The sequence below is a fragment of the Nicotiana tabacum genome, chromosome 18, assembly GCF_000715075.1.
Source record: "Nicotiana tabacum cultivar K326 chromosome 18, ASM71507v2, whole genome shotgun sequence".
In the NCBI taxonomy this organism is placed as follows: domain Eukaryota; kingdom Viridiplantae; phylum Streptophyta; class Magnoliopsida; order Solanales; family Solanaceae; genus Nicotiana; species Nicotiana tabacum.
This window is the reverse complement of record NC_134097.1, coordinates 1,011,548-1,033,461: the sequence shown is the minus strand read 5'-3', so window position 1 is coordinate 1,033,461 and position 21,914 is coordinate 1,011,548. Positions and strand designations below refer to the sequence as shown.

Here is a 21,914-nt window from a genome sequence, read left to right as displayed (position 1 = left end):
GCTAATATCTGACGATTTCTTAAAGATATTTGCAGGTGTAAGTTTTTTGGGTGCCAGTAACCCCTCTCTTCTCGCTATAGTGTGCGTCCGCCTTTGACCGAAAAGACTGAAAAAACTGACCTTATAAAGTGTTGTCAATTGCCACGTCTAGTAGTCTAGCTTGCCTAATAGAGGAAAAAAGTTAGGTTCGTTTTTAAACTATCGCCCGTTTGGCAAAGCTGCAAAAATCAGCTTATTTTGAGAAGTGTTTTTTCTCAAAAGTATTTTTCTCAAAAGTACTTTTAGTTAGAAGCAGTTTATGTTTGGCTAATTAATTTGAAAAATACTTCTGACTATTTCTTGAAGATATTTGCAAGTATACATGAAGTTTTTACCGAAGTATTTTGGGAAGTGCCGGTGACCCCTCCCTTCTTGCTATAGTGTGCGTCCGCGTCTGACTGAAAAGACTGGAGAGGCTCTCCACCTCTGCGCATCCTATGGACAATCTGGTTAGAGAGGAGTAGCAAGTATATCAGAAAAACAAATCAGCAGCAACCTTTGATTGAGATTTAGATGTTTTTCCTGCCATTATACTGTTGGTGTAACTTAAAGATTGTACATTACCTTGATATTTGACTTTTAAATTCCCTATATGATGAAAAGGTCTATGTCCATTGTCCTTGTACACAATTTTGAGCACTCACTTGGTGCTGTGATTAAGGGAATTTTGTATACGGTCAAAATAGATTTTGGCCTTCGCACGTCTGATCGAGTTTGAAAGATAATCAATCGGAGTGAGACTTCGAGATGGGTTCCGAAGATAGTACAAACAAGCTTCGAACCCGAGGGGCCGATCACTGTCGAGTTCGATATCATTATCAAGCTCGAATCCAAATCGAACTATGATGCAAAGTAAAGCTATCAAGCTTATGATCCAGAGACCGACCAACATTGACCCCGAATCAATTCAAGGGTCCGAGTCAGAATCGAGCTTAAGCCAAAGATCGAGAGCTCGAGTTAGAATCGGGCTTAAGCCGAGATCGAGAGCTCGAGTCAGATCGAACTCACAGACAAAAGCCGTTGCAATCCCACTAGAGGAGAGAATCTTGGCAGGAATTGTGGAAAAGCTGATTTATCATGGATCTCTCACTGAGTATTTTTAATTATATTTAAAGTAAGATCCCTCTACTATAAAGGGGAGGATTATCATTTCTGGAAAGGCAGTTTTTTTGGAGCTCACATTATAATTCAAGCACCATATCCTCTTATATTCAAGAGTTACTCTTTTAAGCCTCATAAACTAATTCATCTTTGCTTAGTCCTAAATATCGCTTTCTTTATAACTTTATTTATTTTACACTCTTTGCGGTCCATATTTGATATTTTCTTTTATCCTTACTATTTGTATTGAGCTATATTACATATCCTTAGAACTACGAATAAATTCAACTCTATCCGTTTTTCGAGTAAACAAATTTACATTTTCAATGTGTGCTTGTTTCATTTCCAAGTAAGTTTCAAAGCATTCACCAACTGCTCCTGCTCAAGTTGTGTATTGAAGCAACCTTGTTTTCTATTCTATCCCATCACATTAAAAGATGAAGGTTGAAAGTTAAGAAAGGAAAAGTATCACAAAATATTTTTCCAATAAAAAGAAGAAAAAAATAAGAATGGAAGATATATCAGTCTAACATATATAGTTAATTGCCTATTCATTTGTAAATAAAAGTGCTGGCATCAATTTGGCTTAAAAATTATGTATCATCACTGGCTTTGTTTTACACAAGTCTAGCACTACCTTTCGTGGCGACTTACAACTTTTGGTCGCGACATACCAATGCTACTTTTAGTGGCGACTTTAGGTCGCCACAGAAGATGGCGACATACAACATTACTTTTTGCGGCGACTGTTTTGGTCGCCACGGAAAATGGCAACATACATATGAATCTCTTATTTAATCTTATCATCATATCTTCTATAATTTCACATTAGACATTCTCCGATGTGATTATTTTTTATCTTATCCTATCTTCTATGACTGCATATTCGTGTTAACATTTGCATTTTCACGAGATTCATCTTGTGAATATATTGGACTTTCAAGACTATTATTTACTCCCTTATGACATTATTGGACCTACAACCGTTCTTTAGAACACTACTCCATTTCAATCATTCTTTTTTGCCTATGTTTAATTACTTCCTCAATCATATCATTCTTCAAGAATACCGAGCTTAAATATCTAAAATGTTTGCACTTATGCACCACACTTCCGTTCAATCTCGTCTTAGCTTTATTTTTCTTCTTATGCAAACTAAACTCCCAGTGCATATAGCCTATCTCAAGATATGCAACAAATTCAGTTTCATGAATTCCCAACTCCACATTTTGAGTCACCTCCTAAAAAAGGCAGCCCGGTGCACTAAGCTCCGGCTATGCGCGGGGTCCGGAAACTTCAAGATATGCAGAAAATTCAGTTTCATGAACTCCCAACTCCAGATTTTGAGTCACCTCCTCCTGTTCAAAATTCCACCTCAAAATTTCCAACACATCTTCAACCATCTTTTGAAGCCTCTAAACAGCTACATGAACCGTTTTCGAATCTCCTACATGAATTCTCCAACAAAGTGAAAAGAATTGTTGTTATACATGACCCTCTTATGTCTTCTGTGGTGCAAGATGTTTCCTCCATTCCAAATGCAGAGTCCTATGCCTTTAATTGCATCTCTGCTTTCACTCAATTCTTTAGCTTTTGGGAAGCTATTGGAAGACCTTTTCCAGTTAGAGGAAACACCAAAAAATGTACATGAATGCAAGGGTGTTTTTCTTTGGAGCCAATCAGCTTCGAGTGTTGCAGTTGTTTCGAAGGGGTTTCTTGGTTTGTTTAAAAATTTAGTTTATTACTGGTATTACATTAAAAGGAGTCATGTTAAAGTATTTACTTGTTAGTCTACTTTTTTTTATTATTGAATTGTTAGTATCTACCAAACAATTATCAAAACTTCACTTTGTTTGGAAATTAGGACACGAAAGATCATCGAAAATGTTATAAAAATGACATTTTATCAAACTATTATCTCAATGGAATGTTGCAATTAGAGGAGTCTTGGAGCAACGATAAAGTTGTCTCCGTGTGCTATAGGTCACGAATTCGAATAGTGAAAGCAACCATTAATACTGCGTGGGCAGCCCTTTTTTTGGAATGTCGCAATTTGGCACTAAAACTAAAAGATCCCCAAAGAAAAATAAAATCATATGACATGCACAGGTCAAAAAAAAAAAGATCAGCTGTACACTTGATAATTGCTGAATTAGTGATACATTTCCAAATGCCTTTTATACACCACACAATGGTCAAAGAAATGCAGGAGGAAGGGGGTACTTCACTTTTGGGTACCAAACGCGTGACAACAATGTGATGAAGGAAAGGCTTCATGCCAACGCCTCGGCCATAAGTGAACGATGCTTCTGTTGCTGCTCATAAAGGTCGCGGAAGATGCTATATTTGGCAGCGTGGTACTTCTTCACTTTTGGGTCTTTAGATGGATACACAACCTGCCATCAACCACATGAAACCCATAAGAACAACAAGGCATATTGAAAACTTAAGGGAAGATGGAGAATATCGGGAAGGGTTTAAGACTTTTTTCCAAATTTCTTTCGAATTGGTACGCACAAAGTCTAGTCCTAAAACAGAAGATAAAATTACTATAATCTGGTTTGGCCTAGGTGTATGGTGCCAGAAAGAGTGGTGGCAGAGAGAAGAGAAGACTAGTTCTTCCATTTGATTATCTTGATCTTCGCCAAAACGCCAAGAAAGCTGTCTTCCTTTGGATGGTGCAGTAAAGGACTCGGTGGAACATTTAATCTACCCCCAACAAGTTCCAAACAAAAGAAATTTCATTTTCTATCGAACCCTATATTAAAATTGAAGACTGAAGATTTTCTGCATCAAAATGCACATGTACAGTTCCAAAGAGAGAGAATTTTAACCAGCCAAGGAGAGTATAAAGTCAGAGCCAATGAATTCTAAAAGTTAAAAATGCAAAAGCATGAGCAAATTGCAAGAGAAAGAGAGAATGGACAATAAATAAATAAACATTTTAAAAAAAAAAAAAAAAAAAAAAGGAAGGCAGCAACAGCTATGTGCCCGGACTTCTGTGGCTAAAGGTTCCTCTTCGTGTGAAACAAGTAGATAATATATACAACAGTCACACACCTGACCAGCTGCGTTCATTGCTTTCATGGCCTCACGAACAGTAGGATATTTCTTTGAAGCAACAGCACCAAGAATAGAAGCCCCCAATAGCACAGATTCATTTTCGCGAGGAAGAATGATAGGATAACCTGCACAAGATATAAAACAGCTTGGAATTCAATATCCAAAACACACAGAAATTTAAGATTATTCTCTACCGAGGTTGAAGGCTTCATGCAGATACTGAAAGATAACAAATTGAAAGCAATAGCACACCCTTTTCAGCAATTGGGAAGCTCAAGGGAAAGTTTAGGATTCACTACCATCCATAGAAATCTAGCACTTCATAACTTGGTGTTTCAGGTTATTTCCTTCTATTTCATTTCTTATTGTTCTAGAGGAGGTCCACAAGCGAGGATATGATGCAAGCTTCGAATTTTTTGCTGGCGTCAACATTGAGGTACGAGGATATTAAGCAAGCTTTTTTTATTTTTGCTGGCGTCAACAAGGATGGAAGGACAGTGCATTTTACAAGTATAGCTGGACCGTGATCCACTTCTAAGAACTACAACAGATACCGAAAAGCTCAGATATGCAAGATGCTCTTCTAAACCTAATTGCCAGTTAGCAGCTCCCAGACCACCGTGTACTGTAACTTTTGGTGTTCGATTTAAATTTGTTTCAACTAAACTGACTAACTGATTGGGAATGACATATTTAATACTCTCTTGCAATGTAATCATGCACAGAATAAATGCATCCACAAGCATGTTCACATATTCATCCACTTCATGTATATTACATAACTCATCGATAAGCAGCATGTGTGAGAGAGAGAGAGAGAGAGAGAGAGAGAGAGAGAGAGAGAGAGAGACCAATAATATCTGCATGTTCTTGAACGAATAGGCGATTCTTTGCAAGTCCACCACAGGCAAGTAGGGTGTCAATCTGGACATGAAGAAACAATATAAGGAAGATCACTTCAAGCAATGCAGTAAATATTGGTCCAGGTATCAAAATGGAAGGCATGTACACTTCATGCTGAAAGCTCTCAGCATAAGAAATGCAACAACATAGAAGATCAAAGTGATCAATACCAAATTCTGAAAGACAAACAATCCATTACTAAAAAAAAAAAGGGGGGGGGGGGGGGAACCAATTGAATTAATCAACTTGGAGAAAATGCAAACAGAACCAAAAAGAAAAAAGAGAGAGATATTGTCTTTGATCTGTATTGGAAGACATATAATATCCAAAGAGAGACAAAATAAATATCAACCTTTAAGTATTTTTAGATGGAAGTTCAACATAAGCGTCGGGCACTGACATTTTCCATCAATTAGTCAAGCATGTAATTGACTATCAATAGTCAGGAAGAAATCTCATCTCCCACCCGAGCAAATGTTTAAGCTTCCAAACGAAGGCAGTGACATTAGACCAAGTTAGTTATAATTGCTAGGTATCAACTTGGCATATTGACATCACTACAGACTGATAACCATGTGATAACATTTTTAAAAGACTTCCTTCATAGCTGCTTCTTTTATACATTAAAATTATCACACGGCATGAATCTGGATATTTAGTGGTGGCAACTGCTTTTTTATATCAGAATCTCCATAAGCTATCAGAGTACATAATGTAAAAGTTTCCGGAAAAGAGAGCAATAGCAATTCCATAAGTAAAAGATACACAGTAGTATCAAGATATGAGTCCTTGCCTTGTGTCCATTAGCATTGCAGTGCTCTACTATATGGCGGGTTCCATATGCAATGCCCTGTACTGTCGCAAGGTAGAGAAGTGCCAGCTGCTTTTCACTAGTGTCAAGCGTTAAACCAGAAATCATCCCTTTTGATTTCGGGTCTGCAACTGGGGACCTTAATAGAAATTTTGCGTTATTTTAGAGCAGATAGTTAGGGAATCGAGGTGAAAAACTTATTAATAATTCTTCATCAATATACCTGTTACCATGAAAATCTGGAAGAATATGCATATCCTTGGTCAATGCAGATATTAATTGTGACCCCTCATCTTGCTTCATTGATTCCAATATCTCATTCAACAAGTCAAATATTGAGATTCCTAGCAGAGAATAGACGTTAACTGTAAGGAGAAGACGACCACAAAAAAAAAAAAAAAAAAAAAAAGGAAATAGCAAAAAGCAAATTGCAAAGGAGTCAAGTGTAACTAAGAACAGTACTTTGACAATGAGCACCAGATATATTTTCATAAATGACACATCAAGGTCATCTTACTTCGAGATGCAGCACGATTTGCAAGATGTGGAGATGCAATGTGATTTTCAATTACATAGTCTAGCAATGCACCAGTGGCACTCTGTCCTCCTTCAGTGAGCCAGTACTCAGGCACCATTGCTGAAAATATTGCAAAGACCAAAATGACAAAACATCATTTGCTTTGTAACAAAAGCAATAGCATACGCTGATAAAATATGGGAAACCCTCCTAGAATAATGCTTCAACTAAATGCAGAACCTAATATATAATCATAAGTAATTCTTATACAGCTTGTCAGCATTAATAATATCATTTCGACTATGCATATGCATGCAACCCCTAAATCTTGATAACTATCTTCCCTTCTTTTCTTTTTCTTTTTTTTTTTTGAAGAAGGTAAGCATAAATTTTGATAGTTATCATTTCCATCATTTGAACAAAATGGTTTGAAGGAACAGAGGTACATTGCAAAGTGGAGGTGTACCTGACCAGAAAGGTCCCCAAACTCCAGGTATGAATAACTTTGTCCTGGATACAGCCATGTGGCATGTGGAAGTACCACATACGAGCACCATACGCCTACTTATAGCATCCTCATCGACTTTCAAAAATACAGTAATACTCCATCGATAAGTAAATCTAGTCGACAATATATGTGAAGATATTTTAATCATTCAACAGTCCAGAAGATTACTCAATAATAACAACCTATAGATTCAGAATCTGATGCAGGCACACTTTCCATTACACCGACACCACCAGCATGAGCATCTATCAGTGCAGTACCTACTGGTGTCCCAGCCATCAAACCCAATTCCTGAAACATAAGCAGCACCTTAGTAAAATTAACTAAAAAATATGAGGAAAGTAAGGGCACTTATCACCGTCAAAATCCACATCATTAGGAATGATTGTGTCTTTTTCTTCACTTTTGCTAATAATCAACATGCAATGTGATTCTTATGAATTCTTCACCTTTGCAGCATCCAGTGTTAAACCCGAACCCAATGCATGACCAGGGAATGCTACACTTCGGCCTGCACATTTTTAGTTGAAAATCATGATAAGAATAACTAAGCAGCTCTTAAGATCAAAAGATCTTCCACCATACAAGCAACATAAATAAAAAATTGACCCTTTGAGACAATTTGCCTAAACAATTCAAAAGATAATTTTGAAGTGGCAAGTTTGTAAATATCAATCCATAAATAAACTAGAAACAGTAAAAAAAAACCAAAAAAAAGAAAGAGAACAATAAAAAAAGAAAAGAAAGAATTAATAAATGAAGGAAAAGGATGCTATGCAGAAACTACCGCTGTCTGCCAGAAGGCGTATCAGTAAAATGCTGATGGCAACTTAACATAAACTGATGCAGATATTTGTGATTTTTCCTTTCTTTTCTTTTTTTGCGAGAGAAGACCAACCACACACTTTACTAATCCTCAACTAATCCCTAATCTATGAGAGGTGAACTGTATCTGTTCCAGCAACTCATTGCGCAATTTTCAAAGACTTTCAAAAGCCGCACATTGTAGCATGACTTCAGATAAGATTATAAATAGAGATTAAAAAAATTGCAACAGAGTTAGTTCCATGAATTTTTTCCAAGTCATACATTTCGGTAATTTAGATGAAGCTTCAAATATACCTATCTTAGCATGATGTCCATCAACAAGATCACCTAAACCAATCTCCTCCCAGAATTCATCATCCCATCCACAAGCTTCCATATCACGGGAATCTTTCTCATTTATCTGCTGCATATGTGCATGGCCTAGATATGTCCATTTGCAGACGGTGGTGCATAGACTCCTCGTGTCATCTCCTGTTGCTCTAATAAGTTAACAGAATAGATGGAATCACCTTTTCCGGTTTAAAACATCAAAAGCTATGGTTCATGAGCTACTCCTTACTTGTATGTTAACCAATCACTTAGATCCATCCACCTAAATGTCATCGACCAGGATTCTTGGAGATTTTCCTTCACCCACAAGAGCTGTAAAAAGAATGTATCAACAAGTAGTAGATGAAGCATACCAAGATATGATGATCAAGGAAGTAATTAGAAACTTCAACTTTTCCTTTTTCACTTCCTACAGTAAAAAGCAAGGAAGTGTAAACATGTCAAGAGCAAGTCGTATAAACAACACATGCTCATTCGCCAGTATCTGATTCAGAAGGAAAGTACAGGTGTTATCTCTGATACTCATTCACTACTAGGTAAAGAAGGTACGCATGTCATCATCCCCAGTAACATCACTCTTTCCACAGGATTCCAAAAGTATCATTCAGGACCACAAAGAAACAAGTGCATATCCAGAGCTCTACACTAAAAAGAAAATTGTTGACAACCTACAGCTCTTAAATCAGTCTCTTTGACAAGGATCAGAACTTTATTCTATTGCTTCTTACTCTCATAATCATGCACCTTTTTTCTTCAATAGGTTCAGCAAAGGTATAGGCTCGGGGCCTAAAAGCTTCACAATGAACTAGTGCTACCCTTATATCCTAATGCTTGGAAATTACCAAGATAAGAGGGGTAATCCAAAGTGAAAACTTCTACAACTCACCCAATCATCAATAATGTAAGAGTTTAACTACTCTTCCGATGTAATGTACACTATTTGGACATGTTTCACTGGCTTCATCTTATATTGGTATTTTCTGGCATTAAATTATCAGTAAAAAGTTCTAATTCAATACAAATTGAACAGTCAAATGGGATGAGTTCCAAAATGGCTCTAATATAGTGAGATCTAACTCTATAGCACAACTAGTGGAGCTATTTATTTACAGTTACAAAGCCAAAAATATACGAAACCATGGTGCCCTTTTCTTTTACTTATCATCCATGTCGCCCCTCTTAGTTTGAAGTAAAGTTTTTTATCTTTTGACAACTCTTAGATGACGAGAATTACTCACTACAAAGGCTGTGAGAAATAAGAGAAAAGATTTTGAGAATGCTCAGACAACTTGATGAATATGGACAAGACACTCCTTTTTATTGGAGCTAAACTAAGCAATACCTGTTACTTTACAGAATCAAGAATTTCATTCACGAAAAAGATGCTAGATATAAAACAGCAGGCCTCCTACTAGTATATGTACCTTTGGTGGCTCCATCTCGGGGGATACGCCTCCACCACAATACTGCAATACAGGTGAGTTAGAGGCGTTGATCCTCTCAGCTTGTTTTACAGCCCTATGGTCCATCCACACTATGATGTTCCTTCTAGTATCACCACTCCATGAAACCGTGACAGGTTCACCCTCAGAATCAACAGCAACTGCATAGAGGAATCAATCCATCCATGTTATGTACCACCATAATTCTGCACGTATACCTCAATCAACACACTGGACAGATTCACGAAGATGAAAATCAGCAGTTAGTGACTGCATACCAAGAGAACAAGTAGCAGCAAACCCCAGTCCCTTAACTTCTTCCTTGGAAACATTTCCGAGGGAACATGCTGTTTTTACAGCAGTGCAGATTGCTAGCCAAATATCAGTCGAGGATTGCTGGATTTGAAGAACCACATAAATGAAATCAGAAACATAAAGAACAGTTTTCTCATTTCTATCGTCTAAAAACATATTTCGATCAAGTAATATATTGTAATGTGACACAACCACCAAAGGTTGACCAAAAACCATTGAGGGAAATCAACCATATAGACAAAGAAGAAAAGCAAGAACAAGGAATGTCTACTCTTAAAATAGTTATCTTTACTGACAACAGACCTCAACACAGTCACCGTCTTTCCATATCTGTATTGGGCTACTGGCAGAACCTAGAAGCTTCCCCTCCTCATTAAAGAGACCTGCATTAAATTGTAATCTTAACATAAATTACATATAACCAATCAGCATTGAATATAGCAACACAAGCTAGGCATTATACATAGACCAAAAAGCCAACACAATTTTGTTGCTGAAATATGAAAAGGCTTGTATGTTCGAGAGAAAATAAGTAACATTGCAATTCAATGTTCATGCACATAGGAGCAGCTGTTTGGCAACTAAAGCCTCTAATAAGTTACAAATGCTTGCATCTTTAATTTAACGGAAGTGAAAAGTTAATCATCACAAAAAGGCAAATCTTTGAAATGCTCTCTATTGGGAAATGTGCCAAGTTTCTCCTCCTCTCCTCTTTCCCCCCCAAAGCTCCGGCATAGCCTTTTCCGATGAAGCACCTATCTTTGCCTAGCTATGGATCGGGGACTCACTTTTATTTCAAGCGAGAAAACTTTTCAATTAGTTAGTATTAATGAGGAAGTTGATAGATGGCTTGTTATGTAGCAGGAGATTCACAAGCAAGATTAAGATTAACGAGAGCAACCTTCGATGGGTATGTGAAGCTCTGATTCAAGCTTCGCTACAGACTGGTAACAAGTGCATGAGATGGGGAAGGAAGATACAAGCTTATACTTTCAGAGTAATACAAAATTTCAACAGCTATGGGAGGTTTGTCAGAGTCGAATCTATCTTAGGGGAATACAAGGCTGCAATTATTATTCCAGAAAGCAGTTACAATAAAGGATGGGGAGACATAGCAAGGAAGATACAAGGCTATTTAGGGGAATATGTGGATCCAAGATTTTATCTTGCCGACAAATCCAGGTCCTATATGGAAGTTGCTAAGATTTCTCGATGGAAATCAGAAATCAATGTTGCAATAGGGGAAAAGCAGGGTCCAATGGCGGAGGAAATTGATAATGAGACCTTCTTGTCGAAGTGACTCATAGGCCAATTCAACGACCCCTTCAACTTTAGCCCAAACTCGGCGGTGATTCAAAAATGGTTCGCTAGCAGATGGCAGGTCACAGCTGGGCTCAGAATCACACCGATCAGCCATAATCAGTTTATGTTCGAGTTTCCATCCAGGCTAGAGGCAAACAGAGTCATAGCTGGTGATTGGTTTTGGAATGGAAGGAGATTGTCCCTGGAATGGTGGCCTCCGGTGGCCGGAACAGTGATGACAAGGAAAACATCAGAGCATAGATGGCTGAGAGCCTTCGGAATCCCACTCCACGCATGGACTTCAAATACATTCAAATTCATCGGCGACAAGTGTGGCGGTTACGTCGGAATTGATGAGGATACCAAGCATAAAGTGCATCGGTTCTGGGCTCGTATTTGTGTGAATAATAGCAAGAATGAACTTCCAAAAAACCTGGAGTTGATCAAGGAAGACTGGGGCTTCGAAATTTCATTATTAGAAGACCACTTTGCTAAAGTCAGGCCGGTCGGAGCTGCTTCAATTGGCGGAGCAAAAGGGTCACATAGAGTAGCTGGTACCTCGAGCCTTGCACCAAGAGCAGCAGTCACGCACGTGGGAGGAAACCCTAGCAGCCTTAATTTGAAAAAGGATGTACTTGTTAATACAAAGGGTAAGGGTTTAATAATACCAGTGGATAATAAAGGGAGTGGGTCCAATATTAATATTAAAAAATTGGGCTTGGAAGCTGAACAAAGTTATTATAAAAAGGGCCCAAAAAGAAAAGCCCAAGTGAAGGAATCAAAGCTATTAAAAGAAAAGACCATCTGGAGGGTTGTTGGCCACAAGCCCAACCCTTATGTGAATAAGTTTAACGCCTTGGAGGTTCCTTCTCTTGACTCTGAAGAAATTAAGACACATGAGCCCTCCATAGCTCCCCTGCAAGAGCAAAACTCAGACACCAGTCACTCAGATGCAGATGACGAAGCCACTCCACATCCAAGAATCCATAAACCAATCCGGTAAGCAGTTCTGACACAGACTTCTCCTACCAAGCAGTCTACGAAGCTCTGCCATTGACATGGTACGAAGGGGGGGCCAGTCAGCAAATTGATAAACCATCCATTATCGAGACCTCGAAGTGGACTAAAATAACCATGGTTAAGGCATGCAAGGCTTTCGGAATTAATGCGACCGGGTTCGAGCATGATCTCTTAGGTTTAATATTGCGAATGGAGCAAAGGAGACAAGCTCAAATTCAACAGCAGGAGTCACAACAAAAGTCAGGGAAAGGGAAGAAAACTAAAGGAGAAGGGGAAAGAAAGAGGTTACTTTGTGGGATCAACTATGACCGAAAAGGGCAACATAACAGTGGGTCAAGGGGTAGGCACTACAAATCCTTCTCTGGATTAAGCTTAAAATCCTGAGTTGGAATGTGAAGGGGCTGAATGGGGAGGAGAAAAAGAGCACTATTTTATTTTATTTTTTGATGAAGTAAGGGAATTTCATTAAAAGGCATCAAGAAGATCCATAGCAAAAATTACAACATAAAGGTATTGTCTGCTCATATGCAGAAAACTTACGTGACAACTAAGGAGCAGACAAAATCAAGAAATAGTTCAACACTAGTTACAGGGGCCTGATTGAACCAACTAAATAAGTTAATTAAACACGTGGCTTTAAGAGTGTGGTTGGGAGTTGAAATCCCATCAAAACATCTACGGTTCCTTTCATTCCAAATACCCCAAAAAATAGCACCAGATACCATTGACCAAGTCTTTTTGATGGATTTCCCAACTCTCCAAGAACACCAACTCTCATAAGCTTCCTTGATACTATTTGGCATAACCCATGCAAGTCCAAAAACTGATAAAAACATATTCCAAATATCAGTTGCTATTGAACAGTGCAAAAAAAGATGCCTCACACTCTCTGATTCCATCTGGCACATATAACATCTATTCACAGTCGGTATACTTCTTCTGCTAAGATTGTCTTGAGTAAGACAAGCTTCATACAATGTTGTCCACATAAAGCCAGCTACTTTTGTAGGCAGTTGGGTTTTCCATATAAGCTTTCATGGCCATTTGTCGATCAATTTCTTGTTGGAGCATAGATTGTCATATCCTCTTTTGACAGTATAGGTTCTCTCTTTTGATTCACCACATTCCAACCTATCCTGCACCTGGGAATTGACATTAGCACCTGATAATTTATTGAGCAAACCCAACATATCATTCAATTCCCAATCTTGGATGTCCCTTCTGAAATGGAGGGTGGATATCTTAAATCTCTCAATCTGGAGAAAAAGAGCACTATTAAATCTCTCATTCAAAAATGGAGGGTGGATATTCTATGTCTGCAGGAAACAAAGATTGAAGACTGGTCCAACAAATTAACTCAACAATTATGGGGTAACAGGTGGGCTGATTAGGTTGAATTAAACGCAAGTGGAACTAGGGGTGGGATTGTAATGATTTGGGACAAAAGGCAATGGAACAGAATAGACGCTCATTAGGGTTACTACTCCATCTCATGTATGCTTGAAAGCATCCAAGAGGAGTTTAGGCGGTGCTTCACAGGTATTTATGGACCTCACTCTAATCCAGAGAGGGAGGTGGTGTGGAATAAAATTGCAGGTGTGAGGGGATTATGGGAAGGCCTCTGGGTCATAGGAGGGGTGACTTCAATGTTAGTAGGTTTGTAAGCGAGAGATTGAATTATACCAGAAGATCTAGAGCTATGAGATCATTCTCCGAAATGATACAGGACCTTGATGTCATGGATTTACCCCTTCAAGGAGCTCATTACACCTGGTCGAAAGGTGACAATTACTTACAAGCTTCTAGAATTGATAGGTTTCTTATTTGCCCCGAATGGAATGATTCATTTAAAGATGTGAGGCAAATTGCTCTACCCAAGGTGATCTCAGATCACAGGCCAATTTTATTGGAGAGTGGGGACTGGGATGCAACCCGTTCTTATTTCAAGTTTGAGAACATATGGTTGCAATCTGAAGGTTTCGTTGACAAACTGAAAACTGGTGGCAGAGCTACAGTTTCTCTGGTAGAGCAGACTTCATAATTTTTCAAAAGTTAAAAAGCTTGAAGAAGGATATCACCAGATGGAACAAAGAAGAATTTGGGAAGGTAGAAACCAGGAAAACCAGGGCTCTTGATGACCTAATGGCACTCGAACAAATGACAGAAGGTAGACAACAGACTTTAATCGAGTCCAATCAAATGATGAGCCTGAGAGTGGAGCTTCAACAGCTAGCCAAAGCAGAAGAGATATCGTGGAGGCAGAAATCAAGGTGTCAATGGCTTAAGGAAGGTGACAGAAACACTAAATATTTCCAAAAGATTGCAAACTCACAAAGAAGGAAAAACTGCATAGACAGACTCTTAGTTGGCAATGAAATTATAGAGGACAGGGAGCTTATAAAAGCGGAGATACTGGATTTTTATGGAAAATTATACGAAGAAAAAGGAGAATTGGAGACCCTCTATAAACTTTGAAGACATAGCAACCCTTACAACAGAAGAGAAGAATGGTCTGGAAGCACCTTTTGAGGAAGAGGAGGTACTAATAGCTATACAATCAAGTACACCAGACAAAGCACCAGGACCAGATGGGTTTACTATGGCCTTTTACCAGCACTCTTGGGAATTCATCAAACATGACATCCTCGCAGCCATGAGTCACTACCATCAGCATTGTTGGATGGTCAGGTCATATAATGCTTCTTTCATTGCATTAATCCCAAAGAAAAAAGGGGCTATGGAATTAAGGGACTACAGGCCAATTAGTCTCATCGATAGTGTGTATAAGATCATAGCCAAGGTTTTTGCAGAAAGATTGAAAAGAGTGATGGGGAATCTGGTGTCAAACCAGCAGAATGCATTCATTAAGGGGAGAGATTACAGATGCCTCACTGATAGCAAATGAGGTTCTTGATTGGCAATTGAAGCAAGGGGGTGCAGGTATCCTATGCAAGTTGGACATTGAAAAAGCTTTTGATCAAGTGAATTGGTCATATCTCACTTTTATCCTCAGGCATATGGGATTTGGGGAAAGATGGATCAAATGGATTAAATTCAACATGTCCACTATCAAATATTCAGTTCTGATTAATGGGAGTCCGGCAGGTTTCTTTTCCCCTCAAAGAGGCTTGAGGCAGGGTGACCCTCTCTCTCCGTTTCTATTCATACTTGCAATGGAAGGACTGAGCAGAATGTTGGACAAAGCAAAGCATATGCAGTGGCTGAATAGCTTTAATGTGGGTAAGACTTGCACAGTCAACATCTCACACTTGCTATACGTTGATGACACCCTGATTTTCTGTGGGGCACACAGAAATCAGGTGCTCTATTTAAATCTAACTCTTCTTCTTTTTGAAGCTGTTTCAGGTTTACACATAAACATGCTCAAAAGTGTGATTTACCCTGTAAATGAGGTACAAAACCTAGAAGAATTGGCAGAAATATTGGGCTGCAACATTGGCACCTTCCCAACTACCTACCTGGGGCTCCCTTTAGGAGCTAAATTCAAATCAGAAGCTGTATGGAGTGGGGTCATTGAAAAGTTTGAGAAGAAGCTTGCTTCCTGGCAGTTGCAGTATTTATCTATGGTTGGCAGACTGACTTTGATCAATAGCGTCCTAGACAGCATCCCCACCTACTATATGTCATTATTTCCAATGAGTAGTAAGGTTTTTAAACAACTTGATAAAATAAGAAGAAATTTTCTATGGGAAGGGAATAGCGGTGATCACAAATTTCACCTGGTCAAGTGGTCTAAAGTTTTATTACCAAAGCACCAAGGTGGACTGGGTATTAAGGATTTAGCTTTACAAAATAATTGCTTATTAATGAAGTGGCTATGGAGGTACACTCAGGAGAATAACTGCCTGTGGGAGGAAGTTGTCAATGCCAAACATGGTGTACAGAACCACTGATGCACTAAACAATCAAGAGCACCACATGGAGTTGGAGTTTGGAAGCATATCTGTAAACTTTGGGAGGAGTTCTCACAGAATATGCACTTTGTAGTTGGGAATGGACATCATATCAAGTTCTGGAAGGATAAGTGGCTAGGCAGCACAGCTTTAATGAATGCCTATCCTGCACTGTACCAGATAGCCAGAGAGCCTGACACAACAATATGCCAGTACAGGGAAGACAACACTTGGAACATAACTTACATAAGGAACCTACAAGATTGGGAATTTGAGGAGTTGCTCAGACTACTGCCACTCTAAATGGCTTCTCAAGCAACCAATTAGCTCCAGACCAACTCATATGGGGAACTACACACGCAGGAAGATACTCAGTGAAAGCAGCCTACAAGTTAGCCGGAACTCATAATGCAATCACTGACCAGTGGCCATGGAAACTAATTTGGAAAGTCAAACTATCACCTAAAGTTATCTGCTTCAATTGGACTGCACTTCATGGAGCTTGCCTAACACAGGATAACTTGGCCAGAAGGAACTTCTCTATGGCTAATAGATGCTTTATGTGCCCGAGGAATGCAGAGTCACACAGTCACCTCTTTCTACATTGCATAGTCGCAGCAGGTCTTTGGAATATGTTTTTATCTCTTTTTGGACTCAGATGGGTCATGCCACAAAACTTCAGGGAAGCTTTCGAGAGCTGGAGCCTTTGGAAGGTTGATAGCTCCATCAGGAAAATATGGAAGATGATACCTGCAGCCATTTCTTGGACTATCTGGAATGAAAGGAATAGAAGGTGTTTTGATGGGATATCAACTGCTGTCAAGTCTCTCAAAGCTTTTTGCCTAGTGCATTTATTTAGTTGGGCTTATCTAGCCCCTGTAGATTCTCCTGATAGTTATCTGAACTTTGTTAGCTCCCTAGTGCTAAGCTGATTTTTTGCCTTTTTGTATCGGAGCTAGCAATTTTCATTACTTTTGTAACTATTCTGCATCTTCTTGATGCCATCAATGAAACCAATTACTTCATCAAAAACGGAAGTGAAAAAGAGAAGTTGACAAAAAGCATAACAGAATATGGATTACAAGAATATAACTTAACAACACTGGAGTCTCTTTGTGCATTCTAAAGCCATCATAAGAAGAGCTTTCTCTTCATATCTTTTCTTCATTGGTTAATACTTGTCAAAGGGTTTCTGCACTTTTTGCTTCTGATGAACATTTATTTCCATTAAAGAGTTAGGCTGACTGCAACTAAAGGTCTACAAATAGATTGTACTTGTAAGGATGATACCACCTCCCACTCTTTGTTAAAGAAAAAAACTGGAATAGCTCAGGAAAAAGATTAGTTTAAGCAAGCTTAAGATTATTTCTATATTTTTTTATAATTATTGTAGATTAAGAAACATATTTGTATTTAGAAATACAAATATCAAGCAACTTCAGGTTACTGCAAGATTGAAGCTCAAATTCCTGAAATACTAAATTCGCTAACTGAAGTTCTAGATATACATACACTTTATTAAAGTTTTTCAGCGTGGCATGACCTGTGACACGTCTGTCAAGAGTATCATATTTTCATTAGTAACCTATCATGAAATAGTGTCTGGTCAATGCAATGTCAACTAGTACATGATACCAATTCGATAAAGTTAGCCGTAGAACTTTTCCTAGCAAAGAATTTTGACTTCCTTTCTGCAAATTCTCTCCAACTTGTGCAATATTTTATCAAGAGGTATCATTTTTTCAACTGAAACTTTTCAAACCAATAATGCATGCAAAGCATAATTTGATGCTAGCTCAAGCATAAAGATGGCGTGATTCCCACCAAATTGACAAACTCTATATTCACTAATGAGTAACGACACAGTGCCAAAAACTAGAGACTTCAAATCACAGCATGTGTTGGATGAAACAATCCTACGAAAACAGAACAAAAGCCCAAAGCAATCGTCTTTCCATTGAACAGCTAAGTGCGAGACCCAGATGAAAACTGGAAATAGAATCACTATTCTCATTCAACTTACAGAAACATAATCCAATTGCCTCGCATATCATTCCAAGAGCTGCACCACAAACTGATGAACTCAAAGCTAAGTTAAGTTGAACACAAAAAAGATTCACAACTAATTCTAAAACCTATAACACCAATCAAAATTGCTTATACTCAGGGGCGGAGCTACCTATTGGGAAGGGGTTCAATTGAATCAATCCCCTTCCATTGAATAGTTATACTATACAAATAGGATAAAAATAATTTTTTATTTTATTTCTAAGCTTTTGAAACCCCTTAATATAAGAGAAACTTCTAGTGTAGTGGTAAAGGTAAAGGGGGTTCAAGATTACTTTAGGTTGTAGGTTCAAATCCCATATGTGATATTATTGTATTCTTTTTTTAATCCTCTTACCAAACACTGCCATCACTAACATCAAGCATCAACTTGCATAAACAAATGCACACAAATTGACAAATATTAAGCACTTATTCACAAACTCAATGAATATTTCACCACAGCCAATTTCAAAAACCTCGCAACACCAATCAAAATCAATTTCACTCCACCAATAACGAAAACTAAAGCTAAAAAACAGCCATTAAGTCGAGGTCAACACACACAAAAACATGATTTTTTTTCAACCTAAAAATTCTCAAAACCCCCAAAAAACAACCTAAATTAAGTCACACCAACAAATGCATCACCAGATTTGTGTGCATTTTTTCATTAACAAATGCCTCCGCCTATGTGAGCTTCCTCACCCAAGCCCAAATAAAGGAGGAGGATTACAGTAGGCCAATAACCAATTCATGATGAATTCTCATGGCCAGTGAGTATTCATATACCCGACCACAACTTGTTTACGACTAAGGCATAGTTGCTGTTTTTCATTAAGAAATGCGCACAAATTGATGAATAAAGCAAAACTTATTGTCAACACAAAAAAGCCATGATTTTTTCACCATAAACAATCTCAAAACCCAAAAAACAATCACAATTAAATCATAACAACATGCACCAAACTTACATACTTCAAGAACTCCAAAAATAAAAAATAAAAAACCAACCAGAGAAGGAGATAAATCATTAATCACGGGTTCCAACAAACCAGTAACTTTTGCTTAGACCATATATTGCAAACCAGTAACTAACATAAGCTATGAGTTCAATGGCAATAAGTCAACAGTCAGGTCTACACACAAAAAAAAAAACATGAATTTTTCACCATAACCAATCTTAAAAAAAAAAAAAATCGCAATTAAATACTTCAACAATTATGAATTATAAATAATAATATAAACAAAGAACCTAACCTGCACGAGCACTGCCAGTACCAACATCAACACCAAGGAACACTGAACGAAGATGCTTAGGAGGGGCAGTTGTGGTCATTTCAACGGCGGAATTGGGAAATGAATTAAATCGGTTAAAATAGAAATGGCGGTTGTGGTTTTGATAGGAGTTGTCAAGTAGTGGTGTTGTTGGGGTATCGGTCATGGATTTTCTTGATTCTAACTTTTTCTCCCTATTTTCTTTGTAATAATCCATTTTTGTCTCCTTTTTTCCTATTTTTTGTTAATTTTGTTGTACTCGAGATAATACTGCCAGAGTGTCAAGATCTGGAAAAATTACTGGGTTTTTTTAAAAGGATGATGACAAGAAGAAGAAGAAGAAGAAGATGAGTGTATCTAAATCTGATTAATCTCAATCTTTTTTCTATAATTTAGTTGTGTCTTTTTTTGGTTAATCATTTTGTATTTTGTGTATTCTTGTTTGAGAATACAAAATTGTATTCTATTAATAAAATACTAATTAATTTAATATTCTATTGATAAAGTATTTTTTTTTTAAAATAACCTAAAATTAGTATTTTATTTGAATTTTTTATTTATTAATTTTTAAATAAAGATAAATTTTATAGATGCTGAAAAAACAAACAGTCTTAATTATTTAGCATTCAGATATTAATACACATCTAAATATTTAAGTATTTTAATTTTAATATACATCTTAATATTTAAATATGAATTTAGATTCAGATGTCTTAATTTTTTTAGGCTAAATTTGAATTATCTCAATCCTTTTGCAACAATTTAGTTATATCTTTTTTTTGTTAATCATTTTGTATTTTGTGTTTATGTGGTTGTCTTGATATAGTTCATAATAACATATTTTTTCTATTCTTTTCTTGTTTTAGAAGTGACATAATTAGAATGAAGTTATTGAGGTTACGAAATTGAATTTATTTAAGAACATGGAAAAAATCAAATGTAGTGACAGAATGGAAATTTATGGATGGAATCGCATTTAGGGAAAAGGACAAAAGGAGAGTATTATAGGGGAAAATGACATTGTATATATGCTCTGAAAATAATAATCAAATAAATATATATTTTTTTTGTATATATATATATATATATATATATATTTTTGTATGTTATATATAAAAAAATTATACACTTTTACGGCTATTAAATTTAAATAGTTTCGAGCTCACGCTAAAATTGATCTTTGTCCCCTTTTTTAAGCTTCACTCTCACTAGTATATTTAGCAGATAACAGGTGAAGGTAAAACAAATCTATGGTTCTAGACAGAATTTTAAAATATCACGAGCCTACGAATTTAAAAACTAAAGAATTCATAACGAATTTTCTTAGCAAAAGATGTAGCAAATAAAGTTGAATTACGACTTTTAAAAACAACTCTTTGTGATTATTAAACTTCAATAGAAGTAAATATATATTATATTAAAAACACGAAATTCCTATCGAAATGTCGTTCACTTTTTTTATCATTCGTAAATATATTTTATGTTGGATATAATTATAATTGTAATAACTACTAATTTTTTATTTTATTTTTGGGGATAAAACCAAAACTGTCGTGTATTACCGTTTATTGGAGATGGCTTTATTTAAGTTTAGGATTCTTTAGGCTTTATTTATTTAGGATTAGCATTCTTTAGTCTTAACGAACGGGTTACTTTCTTTTAGGTTTAGGCTTCTTTAGGTTTGACTTCGTTGGAATATTTCATCCTATTTTTAGTTCCCCATCGACATGAGTTCAAGGTGCAAAACAAGCTTAACTCTTTTCTACTTTTTCCCTTATCTAATATTCTATGGATACTGCTGTTCTTTTTTCACTTATTTCATTATCAATATTTGTTATTTTTGTAAAGTTATTTGACTTCTCACTTTTTTCAAACAATATATATTTAATGAATTTATGTAATTCATTCTTGATCGAGTCTTTAATATTATTGTGCATATGAAGGAAGATTCATGTGGAGCGTGTGATTGAGACTTAGAGTCGATTAGGACAGGATTTTAAAGGCAAGTTTTTTTTTTCTTCAAATTTTATTTCTCATTTATATTGTTAAGGTTTTATTACATGTTTTTACATATTATATGTTCAAATAAATACTTCTTTGCGAGAACCATATTTATAAGGAAAAAATAGAGATTTATTTGCAAAATTAGCTATTGTACGTTTTGATTTAATTTTTGATAAATATATATAATAATTTACAATTATACGGAATGATAGAGTCTACTAATATGATACGTGGTTACAAAACTACAAAGACGGGCTTCAAAGTCCAAAACTTATAGGAAAAAAATGTTTAGGGTTTGAATTTAACTAATACTAAAAGAAATTTCTAAATATAAATCCCACTTAAACAAACACACTATAGAGATAATTAGTATATATATCCATTTCGGACTTCAAATCATTCTCTTAAAAAAATAAAATATTCTGACAAAAAATAAATTACTAAATAATTTGAGTTGAGGCTATGAGGACTTATGTGGAATAATATTGTTTCC

The 21,914-nt window shown here is 36.7% G+C and overlaps 1 protein-coding gene across 3 annotated transcripts; it reads right to left on the bottom strand.

Annotated features, from left to right (window-relative positions):
• Positions 1–3,015: 3,015 nt before the first annotated feature.
• Positions 3,016–19,777, bottom strand: LOC107788126 (uncharacterized). Of its 3 annotated transcripts, XM_016609783.2 has the most exons (16): positions 19,400–19,746; positions 18,117–18,167; positions 10,161–10,240; positions 9,821–9,938; positions 9,525–9,703; positions 8,330–8,412; positions 8,065–8,249; positions 7,392–7,453; positions 7,125–7,233; positions 6,901–7,017; positions 6,435–6,554; positions 6,141–6,261; positions 5,900–6,056; positions 5,055–5,127; positions 4,201–4,328; positions 3,016–3,536 (listed from the first exon to the last, which is right to left on the bottom strand). In XM_016609783.2, the coding sequence occupies exons 1-16, from the start codon at positions 19,632–19,634 to the stop codon at positions 3,414–3,416; spliced, it is 1,941 nt and encodes a 646-aa protein (XP_016465269.1). In that variant the 5' UTR covers positions 19,635–19,746; the 3' UTR covers positions 3,016–3,413. The 3 variants fall into 3 exon arrangements, with proteins under 3 accessions (XP_016465269.1, XP_016465270.1, XP_016465271.1); XM_016609784.2 differs by lacking the exon at positions 18,117–18,167 and having other exon boundaries at positions 19,400–19,777; XM_016609785.2 differs by lacking the exons at positions 18,117–18,167; positions 19,400–19,746 and adding an exon at positions 11,142–11,444.
• Between the last annotated feature and the right edge of the window lie 2,137 nt (positions 19,778–21,914).